This window comes from Podarcis melisellensis (assembly GCF_964234715.1).
Source record: "Podarcis melisellensis genome assembly, chromosome: Z".
In the NCBI taxonomy this organism is placed as follows: domain Eukaryota; kingdom Metazoa; phylum Chordata; class Lepidosauria; order Squamata; family Lacertidae; genus Podarcis; species Podarcis melisellensis.
Window position 1 is genome coordinate 29,647,587 of NC_138547.1, and position 19,285 is coordinate 29,666,871.

Consider the following 19,285-nt stretch of genomic DNA (forward strand, 5'->3'; position numbering starts at 1 on the left):
GTACATGCATTTTTGTGGATATTACTTGGCTGGTGAACTGCACTGCAAAAGTTTGAGAAGCACAAATTTCAAAGGATGGCTAAGTTTCTAATCACATGTTGTTTAGAATTATGTAGATTTGCCTTTAAGTGCAAAATGAATCAAATCTTCCCCATCCTTAGCTGCAGGAGGGAGATGCAACTTTACTTATAACAGCAAGGTATGGATGTTTCTACACCATGAGAGGCGCAGTGAGCAGCATTGTGGAAATGTTTTAGTGTAGAAACAGCATGGAAAAGGGCTCAAACACAGTGCAGACAATTCATTCCCTTGCCCTGTGCCTAGATTTAACAATGTCAGGGGAAAAAATGCTAAGCACATCTATGTCCTTGAGTGGCTTACTCCAGAACAGCCCGAGCTCAGCTCATTGATATCTGTAGAACTTCAATGAATGGTTTTCAGAATTGCACGAAGAACGTATCAGAATAATAATAAAAAAGCTTTGCCATTCTTGCTGTGCATACTGAGTTATGATTATGCGATTTGATAGAGGCACTGTAGGAAATTGTGAAGCCTGTGGATAAGAGATTGACAAATAATGTTTATTTATTTATTTTCTTTCCTCCTTATCGGAACACAGTGCTCTTAGCCCCTTATGAATTACTATCTTCCTTAGCTGCCTCAGCCAAACATTGCGAGACATTAAAAATCATCACTTATCTGATCATAAGGGAAGATTGTGCGTCACGTTCATTGGCTTTCTCTGTGCTTGTTTTGCATTTGGGACTTCTGTGCATCACTTTCAGCTGCATCTAATTTTTTCGCAAAGCAATTACTAGCAGGTGTGAGGGCAGCATTTTCCTTGGGATGGCATCGTGTCTGGAAATGGGGAATAACCCTTTGTACTACTCCCCACTGCGGTCCTGATGAAAACCATGCAGCTTGCGTGTGACTGCTGCTAAATGACACCCACACCATACATTGAAAGTACCATGATGCAACTTCAGTAGTCATGTCTTCCCCCCAAGGAACTCTGGGGACTGGCATGTGCTAGGGGTACTGTGAGTTGTTAGGAGACCTCTATTCCTCTCACAGAACTGCAATTCCCAGAGCTCTCTGGGAAGAGGAATTGACTGATAAACCATTCTGGCAATCTGGTGCCCTCCAGATGTTTTGGACTATAACTCACACCATTCTCAGTCTTGTGTTCAGCACATTTCTATACCAACTTGCTTTAAAAAAGGTCCTCAAGAAAATTAGTTAGGATTTTACTATTCATTTATTCTAATATACACATTTTTGCAAGCAATATTCCCTACTATTTTTTAATGTTATTTTCACTAATGTGTGTATTGCCCAGTTTCCCCTAATATTTGCTCAAAAACCTTTGGGTTTTTGAAATAGGGCAACCCTACCATTGCCTGCTGGCCAACACAGAGTCTCTCACCCCTCAAAGAATAGGGGCCACTACCTCCTTGCTGAGATAGTCTAGCATCCTCTGTTGATGGTTCCCAGAACGGGACTTTCTAATTAGATTTGAGTGGCCATGGTGAGTGTGAAAGGAGCGCGGTAGAGAAGATGCTACTTGAAATATTGGGGACCCGTGTTGGCCATGACAGGGAGGGCTAAGCTGCATCCTTCCAGATGTTTCTGACATACAACTCCAGTCAACCCTGACCATTGGCTGTCCTGGCTGGGACTGACGGGAGTTGTAGCTCAGCAACCTAAGCTGCCCTTGATTTAGGATTTTAAAGCTGACAAGAAAAATAGTCTGGCAGCCATGAAGATGTCTCAAAAGATGGCTCATTACAGCTTAGACCCATCAGTAATCAAATTTTCAGTAATTCACATTTTCTATTGAGCCACGCAAGAGAAAAGTTGTAAAGCAAGCATTTAAGGTGCAAAATGGGTGTTCCGTCACTTTGGGAAATTCCAGCTAAATGTCATAATAGCAACATGTCCCCTCTATGACTGGCCCATACCCAGCAGAGTACTTAGCATACTTATTTTTCCAGCCCTAGTCCATTTACGTAGTTCTCTATGTGGGAGAGGGGAGAGGAGTAAATGTTGCCAGTGGAACTCAACCGTGTGTGAACCAAAACCACACACTCAACATCCTGCATTGCAGGCACCAGGCACTGATAACGCGCTACTTGCTGTGGTTTAGAAGGAGCCATAAAGCATACTGTTCTATCTCGCATTCAGATACACACCCCTTCCTGTTTTCTAGAGCAGTTTGAAACCGTGAGTTCTTTTATGCCAGTATGAAGCTAGATTAGACCGAATTCAGACCCATCTAGTTTATTACAATTGTTGCAAGTTATTTTCCCTAACATAATGGATTGGCCCATCTAGTTTATTACAATTGTTGCAAGTTATTTTCCCTAACATAATGGATTTATGTATGTTACTTTCACTAACATATATCCTTTCTCCTAATAAATGCACTTTTATGCATATTGATTGGTTGGAAAACTGCAATGCCAAATTCAGAGAAGTGTGGGTTTTGAAGGACAGCTGAGTTTTAGTTTGTACATTGGTTCAGTATTGTGAATTAGGTAGCTTCTCATTAAAATGCAAATGAAACTGAATGTCTCTTCCACACCTACTGACAGTTAGCAACTCTCCGGGGTGTGGTCTTTCAGTGTTCTGCTATTTGAGCTCCAGTAGCTGGAGGTGCAAGAAATGGGACCACGTATGTCCAAGGCATATGCCCTTCCCTTGCATTATGACCATCATGCTATTACTGTACAGTGGTTGCTTTTTAAAATAATTTCCCATGCATTTTCCTAACTCACAGCTCAATGAACTTGCTTAGACTCCTCTATCATCCCCAGAAAGTCCTCCTTAATTATGTTCCCTTGAACAATATAATTCAGTGTGCAGGAAGGAAAACAAGAAGAATGAGGCTGATTGACTCCTATTTTTAGACATACTAATCCCTTCTGCTTTCTCTGATCTCTTTTGCTGGCCTGTTCACCATCATCTTGAGAGTCTTTTACAACAAACCAGAGAGGGGTGTGCCTTTGTTCCTTTGAATAGAAATCCTTCAATTGGTTCCAATAGAGCTTATTTTTTCTTGGGTACAAATCTTTTACACCATAAGGAAACCATCTCACAGATTTTCCAAATGTTGCATTTACTTTGGATAATTCCACTTTCAAGTGTTCTTACTTGCCAAAGTTGGAAAAGGAGCTGTGTTGGGCCGTACCATGAAATCCTTTTGAACTGGTCTTTTCCATGAATGTATTGTGAACCGCCAACTTGTGTAGGTTGCACAGATCTGCAGTTAACCAAAAAGGCAGCTAGAATTTGGAGTAGGCTCTCATCCCCCAGATGTCACATAGAAGGATGTGCATTTTCAAAGTACACTCAGAAGTGGTGTACATGATTTTATGATCACAGTTATCCTGTGATAGGTTAGTCTTAGAGAGAGAGACTGGCCCAGAATGACCTAGTGATTTGAATCCTAGTTTCCTGTGTCTTAGTCCAATGCTCTAGCCACTACACCACACTAGTTGATCTGAAACTGTCTCATAGTGAGTAAGGCCACTGGGCCATCTTAATCTCAAGGTTGTGTTTGAGCCCCATGTGGGGCAAAAAGATTCCTACATTGCATGGGGTTGGACTAGTAGATGACCCTCATGATCCCTTCCAACTCTACAATTCTGTGACTCTGTGATCTGGCAGCAGCATTCCAGAGTCCCGGACAGAGGAGGTCTTTCCCAATCCTTCTAACTGAGTTCATTTAACTAGAAATGCTGAACAGGGCTTCAGGTAACTGCATACAATTTCTACCCTGGACCCTTCCTTTCCAACGCCATATAAAACTTAAGTTATTTAAAAGCATTTATGAACCACACACCCACCACTGGCACACTGGAAGCTTGCCCAGAAAGGCATAAACACAAAAAAGGCTCCCCACTCCTTTCATAGTAACTGCTTTCCCCCAAATCCTCTGAGGCTAAGGTGGTCACCTGAGTGATGTGCTTCCTGAGCCATTTCCATAACACACTGCGGTTCAGTGACTCAGGCGTGACAGTCATGCTATGCTCATGTTTCTGAGGTTGTTCAGTCATATCCCACCATTGCAGTTACTCAAGTGGGAGTCGGGAAAGCAGGAGGTTATAGCTGAGCAATTTTTAGGGAAGGACCCTAAAAGGTTTACACACAAACAGCCTGTTCTTGCATTGATTCTGATGGCCAGTTGGTACTAATACAGTACATCATTAAAACATTTGGCCATGCTGTCTGTGACCAATAAGATCAGACCCTATTTTATGTCGGACCCCTGAATTCCTGATCCGCCCCCCCCCCCCTCGTATATATATTTATGCTGCTGCTTATTGGTTTTAGGTAGTTGTATTTTGTTTTAATGCTTTTTAAAACTATTGTACACCAATTTTGGGTGCAGCCAAAAGTGTACAGAGCAACAAATATAAATTTGCAGGCTAGTGTCTGCCTGTATTCATCGCTCCCTTCTTCCATCCAGACAAGAAAATATTAACAGAATTGAAGGGGATGTACCTGTCAGCCCTAAGCACAACAGGGCCAGTGGGGGATGTGGACTGGGCCAAATTAGGAGACTTGGAGGACCCCATTTGACCCATGATCCTGATATTCCCCACCTGTGTCCTATAAGCAGAGCACTTGTGTGCTCCAGCCATCAGTCTAAGGCTAATAGTGCCATCTTGTTGAGTTCCATCTTCCATGGAACTCAAGTTAGTTCAGTAGCTCTGATAGATATGTACAGAGTTTGCACGGCTGAGCTGCCTCCCTTCCTGCATTTTTATCTTAAATTTCAGGCTAGATGGTCAGGGAATAATTTTCTGACAAAAAAGAAGACAGAATAGTACGCGGGTGCAGTGATCTCTGTTGGAGCTTTCTGCGCGGTTATTTGTGCCAGAAGAATGCCATAAAACATCTTCTCTAACAGAAGAACAAAAATAAAATTTTCCAAAACCCACGACTGGGCAGGGCGCCTATTAAGGGCCAACCAGAATGTCACAGAATCGTTCAGATTCCCCAGGTGTCCTCATCAGGCAAGACATTACATAAATCAAGGGGGGGGATGAGGAAGAATCATACTACGACACAGGAGACCAGGGTTCAAATCCCCACTTGGCCATGAAGCTCACTGGGTGAACTTGAGCCAGTCATCATCTCTCAGCCTAACCTACCTCTCAGGGTTGTTGTGGGGATAAGAGGAGGGGGAATAGAACCATGTGTGCACCTTGAGCTCCTTGGAGGGGGGGGGGAGTGATATATAAATGCAATACATAAATGTGTACATAAATTTGTTTTTACAATATCTTGCCTGTCGAAGACTTCTGGAAAATTTGAATCCTAAGTTTGTTTTATTTGGGAACACCACATTTAATGTTCTCACCTAGAACATAACAGAAGAATGTACTGGATTAGGCCAAAGGCTCATCTAGTCCACCAACCTGTGCCTATGGGAAGCACTTGTGGTTGTCCCAACTGCTATTCAAAGACACCCTGTCTCTGATAGTGGATGTAGAACACAGCCATTGTGGCAAGTAGCCTTGTCCGACATGAATTTATCTAATCCCATTTAAAGCCATCCAAGTTGGCGCTTACTTCCATTAAAGCAACACATAGTGGTCCCTGGGTCATTATCTGAGGCTATATTTTTATTTTTTTATTTTGCGATGCTTTCTTGGTGGAAAGAATCTGGACCAGAGTCCACCAAAAGCAGCCAATAAGTCTGTCTTCAGCCAAGTAACAGCCAAGGTGGGAGAACCGATTCCTAAGGGGGATGGCCATTGCTTGCCATTAAAGAGAGCTCTCAAAATAGGTAATAAGGGTAGGGATGGGGGGGGCGCAAATCTGATTCACTTCACATCTAAATGTGAACCTGCATAATTCACACTGTCCAATACAATATTAGAATCAAAACAACAGGTCTTTGGGGTCTTGGACAAAAGTTTTCTTTCCATTTCTTCCTTCCTGATCACTTTCTAACTGGATTAGTCAATGCATTCAAAGCTGGTTGTGTTGGTGCCCTGCTTGTGGGCTTCCCAAAGGCATCTGGTTGGCCATTGTGGGGAGTTGGGTGCTGGACTAGAGGGCCTTCAATCTAACCCAGCAGGGCTCTTCCTATGTCAGTTCTGCAGGCACTGTGCACATTTTCCTCTGTGTGTGTGTGTGTGTGTGTGTGTGTGTGTGGCTGTGGCTTGCGGCTCTGCAGTCTGAAAAATGAGTTAATTCATGAGCTCTTGATAAGGTTGGATGTGATTGTCTACGTCCTCCCGCTGTCTGATTTTGATTTATTCAAAATAATTCCTGCTCATGGAAATTTACTGCATTGTGTAGGGTGCACTCAAACAGATTGCAGGGCGGTCACTGCTGCTTATTGATTCTGCTGCAATGTGGAAGCTTCCACTGGGGGGAAAAATGAAATCAGCTTTCTTCTAGCCCTTTGTGGTTGCAAACTTCACTTTGAAACCAGAAAAGCAGGTAGAAAACATGAGTTGGTTTAAAATTGATGCAGGCACACATTGCACAGGACATAATGAAAAACGGCATGTAGCTGGGCCACTCAGCCATGGTGCCCTGTTGAAAGTCACAGGCAAAGGCCTTGAAAAACCAGTGCATGCTTGCTACCTCCCCAAGGCCATCTTTTTGTGGCGTGCATCTGTTCCCATTTCTCTCTTTCTGGATAGTATTAACACAACCCCACAAACTCTTTGTTGAAGATTATTAAGGCACATGTAGAAATATTACTCACCTTCCAATAGGCTGTTCTATGGCTCTGAATGAAGATGGTTAGAAGCTTTTTATGAAGTTCTCTGTGGAGTTCTGTAAGAACAAAGTGAGTTCGCCCTTCTTCTTGGGTTTGCCATAACTAGACTGCCACTAGATTACAAAGGAGGAAGGGAGGTATTGTCCTGCTCTCTGGCAGAGCCAGAAGAAAGTAGAATATTGCTGTGCCTACATTTCCCAACCTGCCTTGGGATCTAAAAAGGGGGGAATGCACTACCTTTCCTTAAAGGGGCAGCATTGGTATTCCTTCTACCTAATACTAATACGGTGGTACCTCGGGATGTGAACAGGATCCGTTCGCATCCAGAAGCAAACGTAACTAGCGATGGCACGTCTGCGCATGGACGCATCACTTTTCGCCACTTCTGCTCATGTGCATGATGTCATTTTGAGCGTCTGCGCATGCGTGAGCGGCGAAACTCTGTTACTTCCAGGTTGCCATGGAGCGCAACTCAAACGCGCTCAACATGAAGCATATTCAACCCGAGGTATGGCTGTACAGTACAGTGGTACCTCGGGTTACAGACGCTTCAGGTTACAGACTCCACTAACCCAGAAATAGTATCTCGGGTTAAGAACTTTACTTCAGGATGAGAACAGAAATTGTGCTCTGGCAGCGTGGCGGCAGCTGGAGGCCCCTTAGCTAAAGTGGTGCTTCAGGTTAAGAACAGTTTCAGGTTCGAATTAAGTTCTTAACCCAAGGTACCACTGTACATAGACTTGCTATCACTAAATAACTGAACCCTGTGGGGGCAGAACAGCATTTCTTGCCACACAGTTGGCTTCCCACTGGAAACAAGACGTTTTTGTCTCTTTTATCTGTTCATAGACCAGTTTACTATTCAAAGTATCTCAAACTGGTTTGCATCCATATTAAGACCATATCAATAGATTAACATAAAAAATACATTAAAAAATTATCTATATCCTCTGCATACTCAAACAGCACCACCTTCAGAGCTCACTGGGTGGAACCAGTCCTGTCATGGTCTGAATGATTTACTGAGGAATGAAAAGGTACAAATCCCATGTGATTCAAGTTATTCATCTATTATACATTCACGGCTGCAGTTTTAGGGTGAAAATCTAGTACTAGTCTACACATGTCCCCAAATGCGATGATTGGAATCATGAGGTGATAGATTGGGTTGTACCATTTCAGCCTACAGGTGTGGATACCAATTTTTAATTCTCCCTCCCTTCAAAAAACAAAAAGCTCCAAGACACACCGGGGGAAAAAGGTACTACCCAGTCCATTTGGTGTTTGTGACAGTTTCCAATTGCAGGAGGACTCCCCACTCCCACTCCCCAAGGTCAATTTGAAAATATAGCCCACCTCCTGTAGTGGTACAGTCCATTTTGCAACCTCAGCATTCTACCACCTCATTCTACAGTTTGCCTGCTGTGTGTGTAGACCAGGCTAAGCATATGCTCTGAAGTGCTCTGGGAGTGGTTTGCAATAGCTTCACTCTGAAAGTTTCTCTTGCATTTTTCTCCTACCTTTCTCCATCAGGTAGCGATAAAAGAAATTGCTTTCAAAAATTATGAAAGGGGACAGGTTTTTTTTAAAAAAGAATAATTGAAATTTTCATGGGTGGGGTGCAGAATTTTTGTCATGCTTACCATACTTCTGTAGGGTGTTGTTTGTGAATGACCTTCCTATCTTTCTAAAAATCATCTCACCAGCAGCCTGCACTTTACAGCCTTCCCGGTTGCCCTCCCTTCATCTAAGCCAAGATGAAAACAACGGGAAGTAGCTGTTTCAGGTCAGGAAGTGCAGGCACCCAAGGAGGCTGCAGAGTGTTATAGAAGTGCTTCCTGAAAATAAAAGTGTATATCCCACTTGTGGCCCTGGCCACTTAGCAACAATAAGAGATACTCAAAACTCCACACCCACCAGAATTCTAGTAGAAGTGTCCTGATACTGAGGCAGGCAAATTGAAGGTTCTTTCATGCAGAAGGGGGGGCGGGACTTTAGAGAAACTGGAGGTCAGATTTTAGCACAGCTCCAGGTTGAAAGCGCATTCACTGCATTCTGAGGTGTTTCTGTGCAGGACAGCAAACTGGTCTCTTCCTTCTAATAAGTGTAGCCCAGAAGGCGTATGGGGGCACTTGAGGATCCTGTAGCCACGCAAGTAGCAGGCAGTGCCGTGGTTGCAGGACCTCAGATACCTCTGAGTGATCTCAATGGAGGCATTATAACTTCGGATTATTCCTCCAGGCTTCACCCCCTTGGAATACAAGTGGCATTTTATAAAGGGAGAGTCCTCTGACTTGGAGCTGAGCACTTTGTTGCTTTACTGTTACTTCATGCTCATTGTGCTCCCTGAAACAAGGAATAGTAGTTGTGAAGTGGGAGGTGCTTGGTGTGATAGATTCCTTGGGGGAGAGGTATCGTACTTCCTACAAAGGAAGTCATCTGTATAGGTCCTGGCTCATGAGCCTCAGGTTCTAGTTAAGGGCCAAGAGATATTTTTCAGACTGGGGACCACATTGCCTTCTAGGCAGCCTTTTGGGGGGGTCAGTAGTGGGTGGAAGCAGAGGAAAAAGTAGGTGGGTCAATTAATGCAAAATTCCCTCCTTATCCAGCTGGCTGGTTTTTACACACATACACACCTCTTTATTCTCCATCATGCAAAGCAACATGCATTATCAGAGTTTAATGACACATCCCAGACAGGCATAAACAGGGAGGATGCAAAGCTTGGACCAGTGTGGCCTGGGAGAGAGATGTGTGGCTGTGGAGGGGGTAGTAACCTGCAGAGAGTCCTGAGGTTCAGATGCAGAGGCTTGGAGGACCACATTAGGTTGGCAGGCCTGAGGTTCTCCACCCCTGTTCTACTTTGCTAGCTTCAGGCTGAATATAAGGGGAAGAGGGCTTGCCCTTCTGCAGGGGATATGGGTATCTAGGACTCTATAGGCTCCTCCTCCTCCTGACTCAAGTCTTGCCTGCCTCCATGACAATAACGTATTTTTAAGCCACTTCCACCACACTTGGTATTATGTATGTTTTCACCCTATCCGTTGTTAGAATATATGTAATTATTATTAAACAGCTGGCATGGAAGTTTGTTTGATTTTTTTAAGAATGGCAATATTTTTTTAAGAATGGCAATATTTTGGAGAGGGAGAGTGGAATCCCAGCTGGAAGCAGTAATGTATGTCGCCATTATGAAGCATTGACTTTTAATCTACAATGGCTTAGCTCAACATTCCACATGCCAATAACTGACCAGTCTCTCTCTCTCGTCTTTTCTTCCAGTCATTTCACTATGCTTCCCTGAGGGTAAAAAGCAAGAAATGGCCCAAAGGTAAGTTGTGTTAATTATTCATCTGCTTACATATTCCTTACAGAACTTGGAAATCAAGGTTCCACTTTTGTGAAAGCATTACATTTGTAGCACGGTGCTCTTTTTCTTGAAAAAGAGGTGTCAGAACTCAGCATGAACACCTCCCTTGTTCTCTTGCAATGGCTCCCACTTGAGAGGTGCCAGAACTGAGTTCCGACTGGGCGGGGGGGGAGCCCTGCATTTGCAGAGCTTTAGCACAAAGCACCTTGTAAGTCATATTTGGATGTTCAAATCCACCTTGCATTTAGAATCGCATTAGGAAGAGCAAGTAATTCACTTGGTACCTTAGGTTGCAATCCTGTACACACTTACATGGAAATAAGTCTTACTGAACTCAGTAGGACTAACTTCTATGTAGGGAGTGTCCTCTAACTTGTAAATACAGAGCAAACAGCAGATATTTCTCAGGAGCATGTTCCAAAGATGAGGGGAAAGGAGTCCTGTCCTTTTCACCACCCACCTCAAGATCAGAAGACAAGGACAGTCACCAAAGGTATTCAGATGATAAATCTCAATGAACAGAGATGGGGAAAGATGGTTGTTATTAGCTGTCAAGACCCCAAACCTTTAGTTCCAGCTTATATTTTCGGCAGTTCTTCTAAAACTGGCTTGGATGTCACTTCAAGAAAGGAATAAACTTTTCAGAGCTTAGCTGCTGGATGCCAAAGAAGAAAGGATAGTAATTTAATGTGATCTAAATTCTTGACTCTGCTTCACAGCTGTAGGACAAATATAATTAATATAACAATGTAAACTCAATTTTTCACAGTGAATAGTCTAATGTTTTAATTAAATTTGCCCAAGGCGTTTAAGGGAAAGTGATATGAATATTAGGGGCAGGGGGTCTCTTTCTGGTGATAGAGAAAGAAAGGGAGAATAAAACGTTAAGAGTTATGAAGTGGGATGCACTGAAATGTTGAAAATAAATTGTGCATCCAGTATCAGCCTTATAAAGCCAAAGTACTCCTTATGAATTAGACTCAGATTTTATTGAAAAATACTTTTGCTATACACTGACCATTCTTTCTTTCTTGGTTAAAAAGAGATCAGACAGAGAAATCGCAGCACTTTTTAATCACCATCATCTATAGCATCCTCTGATGTTATTTGAACTATAAAGAAATCAGGAATCGAGAGAGGCTAACAGCATTTAACAGACATTTGTGTCCAGATCAGCCTTGCTCTGCATTTGGTAATTCGGTTTCAAAAGGGAGGAGAAGTCAAACTAGCAATGCAGTGCATCCCATGCGCTGGGAAACTGATAAATCTAATTGGAGAAATCACTTGATGTCAATATTCATTTAACACACAGAGACAGCTCATCCATATATTACGAGTGTCGGGTTCAAGAAGTTGCTGAGTGAACTTTTAGACCGAACCCTGAGTGTGAGCTGACAGGTACTAACTTCCAAAACCCAAGCCACAAATATAGGAAGCCGCCTTTTACTTTGCCACCCATTGGTCCATCTAGCTCAATATTGCCTACATAGACTGGCAGCTGTTCTGTGAGGTTTAGAGGGAGACATTTCCAGTCTTATCTGGAGGTGCCAGGGATTGAACCTGGGAACTTTTGCAGGCGAGACAGATGTCCTGCCACTGAGCCATAACCCTTCTCCAACTGAAGAAGTGTGCATGCACACGGAAGCTTATACCGAGAACAAACTTAGTTGGTCTGTGGGTTAAACCAAAGAGCCCAGGGCTTGTTGATCAGAAGGTTGGCGGTTCAAATCCCCGCGACAGGGTGAGCTCCCGTTGCTCTCCTGCCCACTTAGCAGTTTGAAAGCATGTCAAAGTGCAAGTAGATAAATAGGTACCACTCTGGCGGGAAGGTAAACGGCCACATGACCTGGAAGCTGCTACGCCGGCTCCCTCGGCCAATAAAGCGAGATGAGCGCCGCAACCCCAGGGTCGGCCACGATTAGACCTAATGGTCAGGGGTCCCTTTACCTTTAAGGTGCTACTGGACAATTTTTTAATATATTTTGATTAGGTATGCAGCTTTCCTTCCTTCTTCCCACCACCCCTATTCCTATTCACCAAAAGGTGAAAATAATACTGTCCTACCATATAGGGCTGCTGTAAATATTAGTTGTATAGTGATAGAATCTGATTTTGTTTGTGGAGATCCACTTTCAAATCCCTCTTCAACCATGAAACTAACAGATGTCACAGAGTTCTTAGGAATGTAAGACATTGCCTTATACCACTGCCAAACCATTTGGTGGATCTAGCTCAGTGTTATTTGCTCTCTAGGGTTTTAAACAGGGGTCTTTCCTCTCCTTGTCTGCAGAAATCTGGCTCTGTTTACATTTTAATGCAAACCTGCCTAAATTTCCCTTTCCAACGCAAATGCACAAACCAACATGCAACTCTACTTCAATATTTGCACTTCTCCAATTTTTTCGATGCAATTCTCCATTCAAAAAAATATGTACATAACTGCATAAATTAGGAGCAAGTGCGCCAAAATGAATGTATGTATAAAAATAACAAATAAACTGCATTAGGGGGAATTGCTTGCAAAAAATTGTATATCAGGAAAAATTAGCACCAAAATGCTAATGAATTAATAATGAGGATTAGGGAAACCAAAGCATGTACATTGATTCAGAAATGTGGCAGACTGCCCTTTGCACCCTATGAATGCCATGAATCAGATGGATAAAATGCTGCAAGGATTTCGCAATTGCATATGAATGTCCCTCTTATTTAAAAGGGTTCTGTTGAGAATCTTATATCATGTTTATCAGTCACCCTTAAGGATTACGCTTGCACTCTCTCCTGTTTTTGGAAGTTCTCATGTTCTCATTTCCATTCAAGGAGGTTCACTGAACAACAGCAGCAGACGAAGGATATCCTGCAAAGACTTGGGGCATGGAGATTGCGAGGGTTGGTTGTGGAAGAAGAAGGATGCCAAAGGTTACTTCACCCAGAAGTGGAAAAAATACTGGTTCGTCCTGAAGGATTCTTCCCTCTACTGGTACACTAACCAGAATGTGAGTATTTACCACAATACAGAAAAGAAAAATCCCAAAATGAATATATGGGCAGAGAGATTCAGTTGCTTACCTTTAGGGTTCATCCACACTTCCTCTTGTTCCACTGCTTTCCATCCAGGAAAAACTGCTCTTTAGCAATTGCAATTCAGATTGATGTTTGCTCCGATTTAGCACTAAAGAGCAGGTTTTCCCTGGGAACAGAGCAAGGCAAGCAGAAACCCACTTAGACCTAAGCCAAGAAAGCATGGATCAAGTGGGAAACTGCTGGGCCCTTGGAGAAGAAGAAAAAATGAGGTGCATTCTAAGCTGTTGTTGTGTGTGTAGACAAGTTCACCATACTCAAATATGCTATCGGTGATCTCAGTTCTCAGAGTGTTGGTCCTGATGTTGCAAAAATGGTGCCATCATACACAAGTTGGGGATACCAGCAGGCTTGGGAAAGCCCCAAAGCTTGCAGAAGTACAAAAATATTGAGGGCTGGGCTCTGAAGGGGAGTTGTCACCCCAAAGAGGCCAGTGAGGACTGAGCATGCATTTTGATCAGGGGGTGCTGATGATTCTAAGGAGGAAAAATGAAACTAAGGGAGATTTGGAAATGGAATGGAATATCCAGGCTGCAATCCTGAACAATGTCACCGATGCTTGTGTTCATTTAGAACTCAGTTCCATCATGCTTCTACACTGATCTGCAAATAGAAAACAAAATCATGAGAATGTGTATTTAAATATGTGGCTTTGAACATATTTTCTCACGCAATACATATTTACAGGTATGTTCTATCCTAAAATACATTTTTAAGCTGAGAGCTGCATCCCAAGACTTGGGAGAACCATGAAATCTAGAGGATAATTAGATTCCTTTCTGCACATTAGTCAGGGTCCAGGGTGTGCTGTTCAGGTCAGTTGACATCAGAATTTGCAGATTGAATTGCTGAAGCCTCCCTAACAGGAGCACTCTATGCAGAAATATTTTTGTTGACATTCTTGCTTACAGTGGTTAATTGTGGAAATTCTCCATACATGGATGGACTCAGACCCTGCTAAACAACGCATGCAGGAAGTACTGTGAGAGTTGGGCATATGTGCGCATGTATGCATACATTAGAATAGCTCTGATGACCAAGATCCTTCCTATTTGCCAATCTAAATGTTACTTCCCATGCGTCTTCGCAGATCAGTGCATGGGCCTGCATTTAACTGCACATAGAGGATTTCCGCATTTTAAAATGAGTAGCCTAAGTGTAAGTTAGTTCAGCAAGTGGTGCATGGTGGCACTGCTGCTTTGTGGAAAGAATCCGTTCTGTTTGTCCACTGTATCTGCTAATACAGCCATGCAAATGCTCCTGAGACCAAATAGCAACTATCAGCTTGTCCACACGTCTCCTTGTCCCACCACTTTCCTTCGGAGTCACGCACAGTTATCACTGAATTGGAACAAACAACAATTTTATTTTCTGTGCATTACCGTTTGTTCCAATTCAGCATTAAACAGTGGGTTTTCCTTGGGAAAGCGGTGGGAATAGTGGGGAACCTCTCAGACCCAGGCTTCCTAGGCACAGGACTAGTGTAAGGGCTCATCCACACTTCTAGTGTGATCCTGTCCATGTCTACCCAAAAGTAGGGATAGGGGAGAAATTTGGTCCAGTTTGCAATGTAATGCAAACCTACTTCATTTAGACTTCATGAAACAAACAATCTTCTCCTAACTTTGTGATGCAGTTCTCCAACCCAAAACCAACTACCAAATGCAGATATTAGGGGAAAGCCATCCTCGCCTGCCCTACACCTGATGTCATATATGATGTTGATATGAAGCAGGTAAAGAGCATGATCCCTGCATATCCCAGCTTTGCAGGCACCACCAATCAGCTGGTGGTTGGTGTTTGCAATGTGCTGTGTCTTTATGTGGGCAGTTTGATTTCAAACCATTCAGGCAAAGGAAAACAGGTCACCTGATGTCATTGTGGTGTCAAGCCAGTCAGAATTGGTCCTCAGGATGTAAGAACCAGGCCCATTGGCCATATGCAGTTCCCCAAATAAGCTCATGGCTGGAGTGAAATTTGGACTCGAACATCCTGATTCATAGCTCAGGCTGCAGTCTTTTATAGACTTATCTGGGAGTCAATTTCACTGAACACAGCAGGACTTACTTTAGGGTAAACATCAATAGGATGCATGGTGTGTCTTCTTCTTTTTAGCCACCAATTTGTACCAGCTCTCAATGAGAGGGCAGGGAATGAGTAAATGAATTTGTCTTGAGTAAAATAAAAATAGGGGAGGGGAATATCAAGGTGAGATTTATTTCCATATGTAAAGCTTAGGTTTTTATCGGGTAATTCCATATCTGCAACTTGAATATGAATAAGGAAGTTACCTGGCATTGTGATCAATCAGCAAAGGTAGTTAGCTGCCTTCTGTTTCAGCTTGTACCACTACAGCCAGAGATTATTCTCAAATTAAAGTGGGCAATAACAGCACCCGCTCCATAGTGTGAACGATTGCTTTTCTGAGATGCCTACACGTACAGAGTGTGAGCAAAAATCACATTAAACAAAAAGTAAATATGTGTTACTTGAATACTTCCACGGGAAATTAACAGCTCTCGATGCTGAAAGACAGGCTTATATTTGGGTTCTCCGTTCTAATGGTTAAGAGGATGTCAGCCACCCACGAAAGCAGCTGTCTATGATATGATGAACACAGGAAGCTGCCTTATACCGAATCAGATTCTGGAAACATTTGCGTGGGAAGCAGGTGTTCTAACCCAAGGTTAAGGAACCTGATTTGGCAAGTGGGATAGATTCTTACCTCCCCTGCCCATCATGAGCCTCTTTGAAATCAATTTATCCCTAGACTTAGGGTGACGCCGGATTGGGTTATGACTTGGCCACAAAGCTTACTAGTTGACCTTGGGCCATCACAATCTCTCAGTCTAACCTGCTTCATAGGGTTGTTGTAAAGATAAAATGAGGCATGTGTATGGAGGAAACCATGCCTGCTGCTCTGAAGTGAATGCAGTAAGTGTTGCCTTTGCCCAACTCCCTTTCAAGCTTCAGGAAAGGGGCAATGCAATCACTGCCAGGGGTCCCAGCTGCTGACTCCCATCTGCAAGCCAAGACCCAAGCAGAAGAGAGCAAGCAGCTGAGGCACAAACAGCCTATGATGCAGGAGAACTGTGATTTGATCTCCCAACATTGACAAACTGGAGCCTATTCAAATTTTCAAAGCAAGGAGACCAGAATGGTGAGGAGTCTGGAAAATGAGTCCTATGAGGGATGGTTGAAAGAGCCAATGTATGTTTAGCCTGGAGAAGAGACAACAAAGTGGAGTCACGCTATTTCAAATCAAATACCTGAAGGGCAGTCACACAGAAGATGCAGCAGACTGGGTCTCTGTCGCTGCAGGGGGTAGGATGTTCTGGAGATGTTGTGTGCTGGAGAGGAAGATGGTGTGTGAAGACTATGTACCACCATCAAATGTAGCATTCAACCCACAGCTCCACGCACTTGTGGAAAAATGATTCAGGCTCTTGTCATCGTGTAGTGCGGAATTCCTAGTAGTAGAGTTATTCGTAAGTGGAGCAGACTGCCTTTGGGGATTGGTGGGAGAAGGCCCTCCTTTTCTGGAGGCATTTTCCAGTCTGGGGTGAGTGTGGCCTGTCTTTAAGAGACATGCTTAGACTATAATAGAAGCTCTCCTCTTTGGGTACGATTCCCTCCACATCTCAGTAGGAGTCTTAGTCTAGCCTGTGTAGCAAGGCCTAGCTGCTATGCTGAGTTGTTGACCTGTTGTACACAAATAAATATAGCTGTGGAAGTTTTCCAGATTCCTGCACCTTCCTGGTATTAATTAGGGTTGGAAGGTTTCCTCACATAGTGAATACCTTTCCAAACCCACCGGAAACTAAAAAGTCAATCAAATTTGACTCTGTAAGGGTGTTGGTGAAGGCAAGCAAAGCCAACTGAGAGTGAAGGCAGTGCTCTCTGGAGCCATCAGACAGTCAATTCCCCTCAGTTGGGCCAGGGGGTCACATAGCGGAAAAGTTGACATCAGAATGCTACACAGCATGGTACTGTCTTGTTATACGTTTGAATGAACAAGGTGGACAACAGGCAGTTTCCTACAGCATATAAAATATTTTGGCTGGTTTGATTTCTGATAATGTACTTTTTTGTTATATTGGATATTCTAGATCCTCCCCTTTTTTGATGTGTTATATAACATGGCTGTATTCTGCACTGCAACATTTTTATTAAGGGGGGAGGAGTGGTATATGTGTTATTGTTTAACATTCAAGAAGCAAAAAATTTGATAAGTGTAATAATTTATGCAGCCACTCAGATTTGGCAGTGTGATCACTGAGGGCAAATTATGTTAATTGTAAGTGAGAACAATGCTTCCTAAACCAACGAACACTTTTGACTGAGTTGCTGAAACAAAAACAAAAATATTGCTAAAAGTGGAGTGTGCATGTTTGTATGTACGGAAATGTCCAGAAAACCAGTACAGTGGTACCTCAGGTTAAGAACTTAATTCGTTCCAGAGGTCTGTTCTTAACCTGAAATGGTTCTTAACCTGAGGCGTGCTTTTGCTAATGGGGCCTCTCACTGCCGCTGCACCACTGGCACGCGATTTCCGTTCTTATCCTGGGGCAAAGTTCTTAACCTGGAGCAACCACTTCCTGGTTAGCGGAGTTTGTAACCCAAAGCGTCTGTAACCTAAGGTACCACTGTAACTGTCTTTGGCTCACCCTTAATTAAAACTCCCTTACCTTAACATCTTTGGAGAAAAGGTGAGATACAAATTTAAATATAAAATAAAATTAACTCTGGTTTTGACTGTGGCATAAGCTAGAACTTTACTGCAGCAGAACTTTACTTCAGAAAGCACTATCCGTCACACAAAGGGTGGGAAAAAATACCACAGTGCAAATGTTTGAGAAGCACTAAGTTATTAATAGTTTCGAACTTGCCGTCTACCCACTGAAAGTGCTCATATTTAAAGGTCATCCGCAAACAGATTCATTATTAACCGTAGCTTTTTGCTCAGTGATCTGGCAACTCAGTATCTAGGATAACGAGAGTGAATGGAATCTCCTGTCTCAACCTTTTGCTCTTTGTCAATTGTATTTCTTCTCTTTCTTTCATGATAGGATGAAAAAGCAGAAGGATTCATCAGTTTGCCAGAGTTCAGGATAGACAGAGCCATCGAGTGCAGGAGGAAACAGTAAGTATGAGTCAAAAGAGCCTGCAAATGAAAGAGCCAATCCATGCAGAGAATGGGGGTGAAAAAAAGTTACCTGCTGGGAAATTTTAAACTCAGTTAAAACTTACTGTTTGTTCATAAGCGATGGGCTGAGAGGGGGGCTAGACAGAGTTAGGGGATCAAGCCCCTTCAGCAATATTTTATGTTGGGTTGGATCCTCAGATCCCCAAAAATGGGAACATCAGCAGCTTCTTCACATCTTCAGTACATCTAACTTAGTAAAGTCTTCAGAAAACAGCTCTCCAGGGTTTCAGGCACAAGACTCTCCTATTTGGAGACACCCAGGATTGAACCTTCTAAATGCAAAGCACAACCTCAGCCAATCCTTCCCCATTCTCCACCACCTTATCTGTTGAAATTGTGCAGCAGAATAGAGCTCAAAAAAGAAAATTCTCAGAAATGTTGGCCCAGCAATTTCTATGCCTGGCACCCAGATAAGATATTCTAAGACCACATTCACATTAGACATTCAAAGCCCTAAGATACCACATTGAAGAGGCATCACTCCCCCCTCCCCCTGTGAATTCTGTGATATGTAGTATGGTGAGAGTTGTTAGGGTGTCCCCTGCTGTCCTGTGCATTGCCTGGGAAGAGGAATTGATTGTTAAACCACCCTGGGAATCATAGCTCTGTGAGGGGAATAGGGGTCTCCTAACAACTCTCAGATCCCTTAACAAACTACAGTTCCCAGAACTCTTGGGGGAAGCTGCGACTGTTTAAAAGTGGTATCATAATGGCTTAAATGTATGGTAACAGATGGGGCCTGTGGAACTTGTTGTTTTATAGTGAATTGTGGGTAAGCATGTTAGCAGTATCCAGAAATCAGTTAACATTTTGGAGACCAGATTTGTCACTGCTTTGTATTGGTTTTTCATCTGATGTAATGACCTGTGTTTCATACACAAGT

At 43.0% G+C, this 19,285-nt stretch overlaps 1 protein-coding gene across 3 annotated transcripts in view; it reads left to right on the forward strand.

Moving 5' to 3' along the window:
• LOC309361962 (connector enhancer of kinase suppressor of ras 2-like) overlaps positions 1 to 19,285 on the forward strand; it is a 318,598-nt gene that overhangs the window by 274,310 nt on the left and 25,003 nt on the right. For all 3 annotated transcript variants that reach the window (XM_081897332.1, XM_081897331.1, XM_081897330.1), the window contains exons 16-18: positions 10,028 to 10,076; positions 12,936 to 13,111; positions 18,266 to 18,339. In XM_081897332.1, coding sequence (XP_081753458.1) covers positions 10,028 to 10,076; positions 12,936 to 13,111; positions 18,266 to 18,339 — 299 coding nt within the window. The remainder of the gene's footprint in view (positions 1 to 10,027; positions 10,077 to 12,935; positions 13,112 to 18,265; positions 18,340 to 19,285) is intronic.